Below are 11,731 nucleotides of genomic sequence, written 5' to 3'. Positions count from 1 at the left end.
TCCATAGAGACATCCAAAAAATTTAAAATTGACTTTTATCTATCCTAGGAATTAATAATGGCTGTAAGAAGACAGCTAGAAAAGAAATTTTTAAAAAATATTCATTTTTGGCGGATTTATGCCATTTTTAATAAAGGTAGTGAAAAATTTCTTTTCAGTTTTGATGATTTTCCAGATTTTTTACACAATTTTTTCAAAGCAACAAAAAATACATTTATGTTCATCTTATGAAAATAATTTTTGATTGAGGTACTTTTCAGATACCTGTACCAATGTCTATTTAAAGAAAAATTTTTTAAAAAATATTGTTTTGGTGGTGTAAATTGACATTTTGTGAGAAAATTTCACCAAAAATATTAAGATTTTTAACCCCAAAAAATCAGTTTTCTCCATTTTACCCAAAAACGGCCAGGATGCCCCGGGTTTTGCAATAATAATATTAATATGCAACATGTATTGTGTTAAAAACAGTTTTCATAACCTGGGGCCTCCCGGCCGTTTTTGAGTAATTGAGCATTTTACATTGCATGGTTTGAACAATTTCGTTCTTGTTAATTTGAAATTTTCCCTCGTTAGAGGGGAAAGGAGTCATTTTAGAGCCCAAAGTCATCTCTGCAATGTTTTCTAACTTTTTGAGGCGGAACTTTCTTTACTTATGCATTATTTGCCTCCGGCCAACCGTTTCGCCGTTATTTGCCGCCGTAGGTGTGATTGTTAACGATTTTTGCCGTTCTCGCGGTTTTAATGGACATTTAAGGGAACAAGGAGTCCTTAAATAAAGATGACTTATAAATACTTTTATTTTAGCAATTAAATTTGCTAAATTTCATGTGTTATGAAAAAAATTGTATTTCTAACTGGTTTTGGTTCAGCAGAAATTCAAATTCGGGGATTAATTATAATATTGCAAAAACATTATATATGCGTCTGAGAGAGAGAGAAATATACGTTTGAGAGAGAATATAATATAAGCAATTATGTTTATATTCTTATACAAACTTTAAATGAAGATAGCTAGACTTAGAATAAAGGTATTAACACAAAATCAAAAGTGTTTTGAAAATTATGTTATTGTTGTTTATATCTGTAAAAAAAAACATTAGAAAACATGCCTTATTAGTGTCCTATTTTACTTATACTGGACCTACCTAAAAATGCCAGGACTCGAACTGGGTGCACCTGACGCTATATTCATGTTCACAAACATTGTTTGCATTGAAGAAATATTTACATAGACGTTTATTTGTTAAAATATTCCTATCCTAACTAAAGTTATGAAGGTTTATAGATTTTTTAAAAATAGGGTAGCTTCGCTCCTCCAAAACCGCCAGACGTACTTACCAAATGCACATTAGAAGTTAACAGGAGCAAAATTTATGTTATTTTTGAGTTAAAGCAAAAGAAATTGCATCATTTCGTCAAATACAAGCTTTTTTATTGATGTTTACTTTTGTCTACCCTTAATGTCCCGTTTTTTGGCAAAAGATCCCACTGTGCTCTATAGTCTCTCATATCTCAGAATTAGCAACCCCCCCCCTCCACCTAATTTTTCTAGAGGCAATTTAGCTTGAGGGTTGAGATATATCTTATCCTCATATATAAAGTAGTAACCTTTCTTGTCTGTAGCGTAAGATATCGCTAACCGCTGAACTGATTTGGTTCTCCTTCGCAGTGAAGCATCTTTTAGGTCCTTAGATGGTTTTAGGTTATTTCATTTTATAAATAAGTCTGGGTATGGTTTTAGGCTTTTTTTCTTCTGTTCCATATTTCTTTTAATATTAGTCCCCTAGATGCTAGGGGCGCAGCCGCTAGTTCTTTATAAAGCAGATAACGAGATATTTCACTACACACAGACAGACAGACAGAATACTGTTTGCTTTTAAATCTTTAACTGATTTCTTTTCCAGGGGAGAAAACAAAATATCGTACAGCCCAGAGGATGGAAGTCAAATTAAAACATCTCCGTAAATTTAATTGAATTGCGCAGCTACTCTATAACAACCAGAATTTATTAGAGTCTCTGCACTTGTAATGTTTGAAACAGCCAATTCATTTCAAGCCTGTAACTATATAATCCTTGTACTTCTTATAACTAATTTGCCACTGTACTTTTACTTTAATCTCTTTTTTTTTATAAGAAAATATATTTTATTTGATATATTCATATAGTACATGTATACAAATGCTATGCAACATTTTCCAGGACGGAAGAGTCTTTGGTCTGTAAGTTAAACTGACTCAAATGTTTTAATATAAAGTACTGCCATTCAATAACTTTAAATTTATCGTCCATTGTCTCATCCCTAAGATTCCTGGATTTGTTTGTATCTTAAACTGCCAACAGTAATTGTTCAATAAAACCATATATTTGATTTTGTAAACTTATATGCAATATGAAAATAAAAATTTAATAAATATTATTTTATCTTATCAATGGATTTATTATTTCTTTTACACCAGATTATTATGTACTCTAATAAAGTGAAACTTGTAGCTGGCTAATGTCTCCAAATCCACACCCTTTATCCCATCTCCTCCTCTCCTAATGGATGACAAACTGACCAATAAATGATGTCCATATTAGCAACCTGAATTGACGACAATCACGGAACCATTTCTTAAAATGCCCTATAAGAAATGAACTTTTTCAATTAAATTTCTACTCTTATGACCATAAGATATTTGATATCAGAATGGTGTTTTTCAAGACTAGCGGCTGTGCCCCTAGCTTTCCTAGGGTGCACTGTATTCGAAGGGTGAGGGCTTGGAGAGACCTATGAAATAAAGTTTTTTTTATAGATAACTTTAAACCATTTTGGGACCTATATAAGGCTTTTCCAAAATATAAATAGAACTCAATAGGACCTCTAGGCTAGCGAAATTTTAACAGACAAAACATTTTTTTTATTCTATTACACGGCTGGACCCTCAGATGTCAAAACTTTATTTTAGTGTTTGGCCAAAATGACTTAGCAATTGTATCTGTAAGTACGTCTAATAACACCCTTTGCTATTTTTAAAATCCTAGAAAATTTTTTTTGCAAGAAAATTGCATAAATTCGCAACCTTTTTTAGAACCACTACATAACTCGAGTTTTAAAACTTTTTATATAAAATCCTTTTTACAAAAAATATCAATAATTACTTAAAATTAAACCTGAAAGAAAAAAAATCTCATTACACGTGTTAATTTGCATGTTTTAGGTCTTTTTTTGAGGAAAGTATAACTTCCACATTTTTGACAATAATATATTTTTTTAACATTTCAAAGTAAAATATAATAAAACCTAAACGATTTTTCTCGAATTATCAGTTGAAAATTTCATCAAACATGCAATTTAAGTGATGAAAATTTAATAAAATCATTTTTTGAATGTTTAGAATTACCAATTTTCTACATTTAAAACAAAATGTTAACAAAATTTAAAAACATTCTAATATATAACTTTAAAAATCAATAACATTTTATAAAATGATGTTTTAAAAAATAAATCATTAAAAGGTATTAAAATGCATTTTAAGTTGCTTAAAATTAGAACGAGAATATCTTTTTACACTTTATTCTTTGTAATAGAGATTAATCGTCATTTGCTGAAAATGAAACATTTAATAAACTAATTGAATCTTTTTGTGACCATGTTTAAACTTTTTAATTTTTACACTAAGGTGTTTTTTAATGAAAATCTTTGTTGAATTCTCTTTTGCGACAAATAAAGAAAGGGAATTTTTTACTATTTCTAGGTTATCTTATGTAATTTAAACTATATAATATGAAATAATTTTTAATTGTCTTTCTTTTGAGCCACAAAACACTGTAAAATGTAACATATATGCAAAAATAACAATTTTTTTAATGAATATTATAATATCCTTATATGACAATGCGTCAGAGCTTATTCTTTAGATCATATGTTCATGAAAAGTAGTCATAAACTTGGAGGGTTGCGCTATTTATTAGAATATTAAATAAACTTGAATGGTAAAAATATTAGCATAGCCTTTGTCAATTCAAATGCTTTAGGTATATTATTCGGAAAGTTAGTTAAAAAAGAGAGAATTTGCTGTGTATACTGTTGAAAGACTTTCAAAAATGTAAATTACAAAGCAATCCTAAAAGATCGGGTCGTAGGCGAGTCTTAGTCGGGGGTTTCCTGATAGCAAATATTTCGTTATTGGTACACAATGTAAAAAAAACATTTTAAAGAAATTCTTTAAATAAAACCCAACGTGTATTGGCAGTACAAACATCTTAATGCTAGCAGACATATGTTTATCAACATTTGCAGAAAACTATTTCCACAAGAAAAATTATTCAGGTTTCTACTTCACAATTTTAAATATTTCTTTCTGATAAAATGTTTGACATATATCGTATAATCATTTACCAAAAAAAATATTTTGATAATTTAGATTTCAGAGAAGATTAATCCTTTCAAAAAACTAAGACGACATTTTGCATCTTCTGTCATGACATTTTAGAAAAAATATAAAAAAACAAAATTTAGTATGAAAACTATTTTCATCGATTTTTCTGAAGGTATTATCGTATTCTGTGGCTTTGTTATTATCATTTACTTATATCGAAAGTGCCAAACATTGTACCCTAACTTATTCATTTAATAAAAAACTAACCGTGATTAATTTATATAATAGAAATTTGTTCATTTAAAATCACCTCTACAAGAATAAAAGTCGTCTTCGGTAAAAGAAAAAATATGGATTAGTTTTAATTCTATCAATCCCTGCTATCATTATCAATTAATTATTACTTGGATCTTACACCGGATTGTCATGTATCCTAATAAAGTAAAACTTGTAGCTGGCTAAAATACAGTTACTCTCCATCCAACCCCTTTACCCCATCCCATCCCCTTCTATTGGATGTTATATCTGACCAATATAAAGAGATGTCAATGTTAGCCATCTAAATTGACGACAATTTTTCCCCTGTCATAATATCCCGCTCTACCGATATGATTCTTCTTTGCTGTTATGCTTTGCAGAGGTTATTAAATAACTACTGAACTGATTGAAATCCCAATCTTATGGAAGCTTCTTATATGCCCAAGGATGGTTTTAGGCTATTTAATGTTATATCTAAAATTAATTTTTGGCTATTTTCCTACTTTTCATACATCTTTGAACAGATCTATAGTATATATGTATATACAGACAACTACATCCCTTCCTTTTTCAAAGACCTTTTTAGTCTGCTTCTAAATTATTTTCTGCTACTTGGTTGTGCAAATATAAGCGACACCATTGGTTGATTTTCAATGACCCAATAGAAAGGTTTCACAAGGCTGTTGCGATGGAGAGATACAGTTATTTAACCCTTTCTCCCTCTAGTGTTTTACTCTAATCATCTTTGAAATAATTAGATGATGTCATCCTTTTTCCCATAAAAATGACAATATTTTTTTTTTATATTTATTGATGAACTTAAGCTATACACACTTGGGGGATTACTTGAACAATCATTTTTGAACCTAGACCATCGACAATAACGTAGCTATAATGATTGTCAAGGTACCTATCCTTATCCTTAAAAATTCTGGGGGTAGTTGGATGAAACTGCAACTGTTGTTTTATTTTATCTCAATTTGTTGTGTAGAAGATAGACAGCTCTTAAAATATAATTGAATATCGTCATTCTGTCAGCCACAGAACCAGAAAAAGATATAGCCAACAAGCGAAACAAATCTAAAATAATATTTAAGGGGCAGATAAAAAGGTCATCAATTATACTAAGTATTGCTACCCAACAACAGCTGAAAATCACCTGTAGGTTTCGACAAAAATAAAATTAATTTTGTTGTTTGTATTAAGCTGCCACAGGACGCCAGCAAACCCAAATGGATCATCCAGGTACAGAACAAAAAGATTTACAGACATTTTATGACCCTAACAAACATTTAAATGTGATTACTAAAATATTTAAAATAACAACTAATAAAATGTAGGTGTCAAAGCCAACTAAACGTTCCATGTATAGTCCTGCAGGTTTTGCTCCTCCATGTCTCTAAGAAACTTTGAATTGTATATATTTTATGCATTTTATACTCCTAATTTGTGATTAATAACCCATTCCTACAATTAAAGTAAAACAATAGAGGGAGTCGGGTTTACATAAATGTGTGTCTCCATCCCGTGGACCCTGTCCCGACTTTCAATTGGGACTTTTACTTTGAATTTCAGCCATCAGTGCCGGTAATATTAACACAGCTAAGTCACTATAAAACATCAGAAAGCAATTTGCTTGCAGACAAAAAGGTCCCCCAATACTGGATCCAGGTATTTATCTGGATTAGATAATTTAGACATTTATTTTCATAACTAACATTAAACATCTTGGACAAATTCGCGTTGTTGAAGACTGATGTTTAGTGAAAAGTTTCTATACCTCGGTACAGTAGCGTAGGCATGTCTATATATAGAGCCTACAGCTAGAATACCAAAGACAGAAACTTACACATTTTTAGGGTTTCTTAATGGTGCAATCCTTTTCATTCTGGCTTCTTATTAGTCCATGAAAAGTTGATTTTGTTGTCTGATTAGTTACTTCTTTTTGGATGATTTCTTCTTTTTTGGTTTAGCGGATTTTCTCTAAATCTAAAATAATCATTAACAAAAAAAACATTATTTGATTTGAAAGTTTATATTTTACATAGGGCGACAAGATAGTGTTGGGAGATAATAATAAATTAATTAAAAATTCTCAGATAATTTGATTAAGCTCAGATTAACTTTACAAGTATCAGGACATAAAAACTAAATAAGGATCAAGTCTGATATACGATGGAAGGTCTTTATTTGATAAATTTATGGCTGCTATTGGTCAAACAGCTGACTGACCAGCCAACTATCATCTATCATCTTTGCGGCCAGTCGGTTGACCGCTCGAAGCTGTCAAAGTTATCAAAAAAATGCCTTCAATTACATATAAGACTTGATCAAAAATATTTTTAATATGATATTCCAAATATCAACAATTTTTTTAGGGGTACTTTTTAGCTCAGTTTATAAATACAATAAAAAATCAGATCTTAATATAATTTTTGTATATAATAATAAAATACAAATCTTTTCAAAATAATACACATTTTTCTTGATTATTTCTTTATACAGTAAATATAGAAAAAAATAGAATAAAAAAGATAAACAAATGTAAATTCTTGTAAACAAAAATGGCACAAATAAAAAAACAAGATAACAAATATGCAATTTTACGAAGCTCAGTTGTTTTTAGAATATTTATATTATATATAGATAGAGTGGCACAATATACAGTTTCAAGTTTTTCTAGAGATTATTTTTAGAAAATAATTATAATTATATTTGTCTTTTTTTAAAGTACTTTATAGAGAAAAAAGTTAGAACTAGTTAAAAGAAGATTTTAATCAAAAAGATTTGTCAAAAATAACCACATTTTTAGCAAAATTCTAACATCTCAAACACTATTTTAAAGTCTAAAATGCATTATAAGTAATGTTATTTCAAAAAAATTTAGGAAAAAATGTGTTTTTTTATACAAATTCTTTAATAATAAATCCCTTTAAGGTTAGGTTACTTAAAAAATACATATAAAATTTATTTAAAATCTCTAGAAAACTAAAAACCTTCACAGCCTTTTTTCTCCAAAGTTTTTGATATTTTTATTCATTTTTAATTTTTTTTTATCAAATAATAAGCTTCAGTTTTGATTCTCATTTATGTAAGATATAAGACGGGTTTTTCTTTTTTTAACCCTTTTTTCAGGTTTAAAAAAGGAAAAATAGGGGGACGAATAAATATTTACAAAATAATTTTGATATAAATTCTAACACATAAATGCAAGGTGATTTCCCGTTTTCTAAAATTTTCAAAGTTGTAAAAAATATTTTGATTAAATAGAAAGAATATAAAAGATTATAAAGAAAAGAGATATAGATTGAGCGTTTTTATAGACAAAGAAAAAGAAGAAAAAAAATACAGTATGTTTTTGATTATATGTTAACCTGGCCCCAACAAACTGGCCCGTTTTACGGCCATGCACGACCCATTTTTAGGGCCAGCCTACGGGTGATGAGCTTTATTCCCTTTTTGGGGGGTTATCAGGTAATTTGAGGGACGGATAGATTATGGGAGGGGGTGGTTGTACTTTTTAGGAAATAATTTCATCATGGCACCAATAATTCAGAAATGTTTTCTATAACAAATATAAAAATATTAATTTACAAAAAAAATATTAACAATTATTTTTGTTTGATAATACAAAAATATAAAATATGTATAAGTATATTTATGAGCATATTTTGATGCAAATTTAACTTTTTAAAACACATTTTGTTGAAATTTTTATGACACACTTAGAATTCAATTTTTTTTGTTCAAATAAGCAACTATTTTTATATTTTAAATAGCATTTCTTACATAACTAATCACAGAAAATGACTCAAATTGAAGACTCTTTTTAACTTATTTTTTTAAAAATAAGATACTTTTTGCCCTTACAGCATAATCTTTTCAAAATATTTTTTTTTTGTAATTTTAACATGTTTTTATTTCAGCAGTGATTGGACTAGAGGGTCACTGCTTATTATTTATTTTCACATAATTATGTTTTTTTTATATTCAAACATTTTTTTCATCTTATTAACTGTTTTTAAATGGGCCAGAACCGCCTTTATCGCTCCAAAGTATGCTGCATTTCTGAGAGGGTTATGTCATAGAACATACTCTCGTCACCACTTGGACCCTCAGTTACCATCACCTGAAATAAAAAATAATAGGTTAAAAAAATTCTTTAAAAAGTTTCTGTCAGCAAAATAATACAAAATAATTGCAGGGATCTAAAGAAATAAGTCAATGTCCGATAAATTGATATACCTCCCAAATAATGATATACAAAATAACACTCATCAGTAAATTATGATGAGTAGTTGAAACGTTGAGACACTTTATTGAATGAACCAACCAATCATATTTCAATTTATGTTCCCAAGTTTGTTTAGCCAATTAATAAAAAACTTTAAACATTTGCTTCCTTCAAATTAGCAAGAAGGGTTAGGTTCAGAAAGTAAGTGTACTCTTAATGTTAATTACCATCAAATGTAAAATGTTCAGATGTATTTTTCAAAACAGAAGAAGCACTGGAATTAATGTTATGATCCTTGTTATTATTTTAATACAAAGATTTATGTACTTTTAAATACACTGCATCCAAAGCTACCCATTGAGGGATGGGAGAGTAGAAGAGTATTTTTAAATGAAAGCTTTAAGATTCCTAAGAATACAACAACATACGAATAGGACAATGGCCTCTAATTAATTTCTTCTTGTCTTTGTATATGAAATTCTAATGGTGGATTTATTCAAGATTAATTTTCTTCTCCCTATTTTGATATATAATAAGAATAAATTTCAAGCAATCAAAATTTAAAAACTGCAATGCAAAAAGTATCAATTTGGTCGAAAAAAAGAACAATTATACAGCAATAACAAGATAAAAGTTTGTTTTCAAAAATAAATGACCCTCTCATTGGCCATTAGTAAAAGATTACGTCTTTTTATATTTGTTAATGGTAAGCATGATAAAGTATATCAGTGTTGACAAAAAACTGCACAAGAAAATTATTTCCATGAGTAATTCAGGCAATAATAAGATAACAATTTAAAAATAGTCATATTTTAAAATTTCCTCAGGAGGTATTTAGTAAATGTAATATTTAACATTCTAATGTCAAGTAATGTACTGTAAATATATGTATAGAAAACAGTTTTTTTTTGCAAAATTTTATTTTTATTTTTCTGCAGTTTTATGGAAACATTTTGATCTGTTGTTGTTATTAGTAACCAGGAGTAACAGAGATAGGACAATTAAAATTAATTTTTTTTATCACTTGAATATGTTTAAGCTACACACAGAAAAAGTATAAATATATAGAGCTTGGTGTTGGAGTTTATGTATATTTCATTGGTCAATCATTGATTTAAACATTTAACAAAAATATCATAGAATTTCTATTTTTAAAAAAAGTTATGTATTTTTTTTGTTAGTTTATTCACATTCTTTTTTTAGTGAAATATAAAAAAAGAGTTGATTCAAAATAAGGTTTTAAAATTTTCAGAGAAAGAAAACAATATTACAAATTCAACTTCTAAAATATTTGCTAAAATTTTCAAACGTACTTTTTGTGTCAATAATTTTTTTGTTTTGAATAAATGTTCCAAAATTTTAGCCTAGGCCCTGAGCTAAATAATCCATTAGAGTTAATTATCTCTTTAAGCAACAGATTTACAGTAGATTTTTAGAATAGATGATTAATTTCAAAATAATGTAATAAATCCCATAAAGAAAACTAAGTACTTTGAAATGATTAAACTGGTTTAACATAAAATAAGTTAAAAACAAGCAGTACGATAAGAAAAGGACCAAAAGATATATAATATTATGATACAGTCCTCTATTTTAAAAACTCAATTGGCCAAAAAAGATTTTACAAGCCTTGCTATAAGAAAGGCTTTTACCTTCTCATTAATCAGATAATAATGAAGTCAATGGATGAATTTAGAAGAAAAAAAAACTGGACGATTATGGCTTATTATATAGTGAAAATTTATCTTGGAACGGGTAATACTATTTAGGTTAATTAGGCTTTAACAACATTTTTATTTAATTAATAGAAATGAAAGGACAAGTAACTAAATAATCTCCATTGGATTATCCCTTCTTTTATTTTGACAGTATATAATAAAAAAGGGATAAATTAAGCCTTGTTTGGCTAAATTTAAAATTCAAATTACTGTTTACATAACTTCAATACGTAAAGAATGCTGAGATAGAAGGATAAAGTGTTTTTAAAATGTAGACACCTAAATCCATTGTAAATTTGGGTAGATTAAAATTAGACCTTAGGACTAACCCGTTCTCTAGAGGTTATCCAGGTTTAGGTACACCAAAGTTATGCCTATAAGTACACCCGTACCCTTAAAGGTTATCAAGGTTTATAAACATAAAAATAAGACCTCGTGAAGTATAGGTCTACTAGAGATTATCAAGGTTTAGGTAACACCTTGTGGTGAACCCTTAGAGGTTATCAATGTTCAGGTACACCAAACTAGTTTACCTATCCTCTAGAGGTTATCCAGGTTCATATACATTTAGACCTTGAATTGAACCTATTCGGTTTTCCAGGTTTAGGTATAATACAATGTTTACTTTATCGTGTACCCAACGGACATCCTAAAGAGGGGATCCAGGTTCATGTATATTAAAACTTTATTGCGAACCTATCATCCGTCCTGAAGATTTTTTAAAGGTTAGGGTATATTACAATTTTGATTTTATAGTGTTCTATATTCATTGGTCAAAATGTTGGTTGTCCGTCAGTTGTTATTTTACATAAACACCACGCATACGCTTGTCATGCAATATGCAAATGCAAAATTCAATTTCGCACATAAATTATTTAACACGCCTTTTTCTACACAAAGTCTGCTGTCTGCAAGTAAAATATTTGTTTTTCGTTGTAAGGATATTTACATAATATTGTTTTGTTAGTTTTGTTTACAAATAATGTAGCAAGGTAGACAAAGATTTGATTTTAGGCATAAAAGCAATGTGAACAAGGATGGCAACATCCATAAAAGCGAAGCACTTAAACAGTAGGACAAACGGACATTAACACTTATATAGTGTCAGAACTGAATAATCATAATATAAATGTATAAGAGTCAAAGCAAAATTGTA

At 28.7% G+C, this 11,731-nt stretch overlaps 1 protein-coding gene across 6 annotated transcripts in view; it reads right to left on the bottom strand.

Annotated features, from left to right (window-relative positions):
- Nucleotides 1-6,642: 6,642 nt before the first annotated feature.
- LOC145323722 (uncharacterized) overlaps nucleotides 6,643-11,731 on the bottom strand; it is a 174,989-nt gene continuing 169,900 nt past the window's right edge. For 2 of the 6 annotated variants that reach the window (XM_080166204.1, XM_080166205.1), the window contains one exon: nucleotides 6,643-8,752. In XM_080166204.1, coding sequence (XP_080022330.1) covers nucleotides 8,666-8,752 — 87 coding nt within the window. In that variant the 3' untranslated portion in view covers nucleotides 6,643-8,665. The remainder of the gene's footprint in view (nucleotides 8,753-11,731) is intronic. The other 4 variants (XR_013881075.1, XR_013881076.1, XR_013881074.1 and 1 more) reach the window with 4 other exon arrangements.

Source organism: Acartia tonsa, chromosome 7 (assembly GCF_053477335.1).
Source record: "Acartia tonsa isolate MP-2025a chromosome 7, ASM5347733v1, whole genome shotgun sequence".
In the NCBI taxonomy this organism is placed as follows: Eukaryota; Metazoa; Arthropoda; class Copepoda; order Calanoida; family Acartiidae; genus Acartia; species Acartia tonsa.
This window is presented reverse-complemented; position numbering and strand designations above follow the sequence as displayed.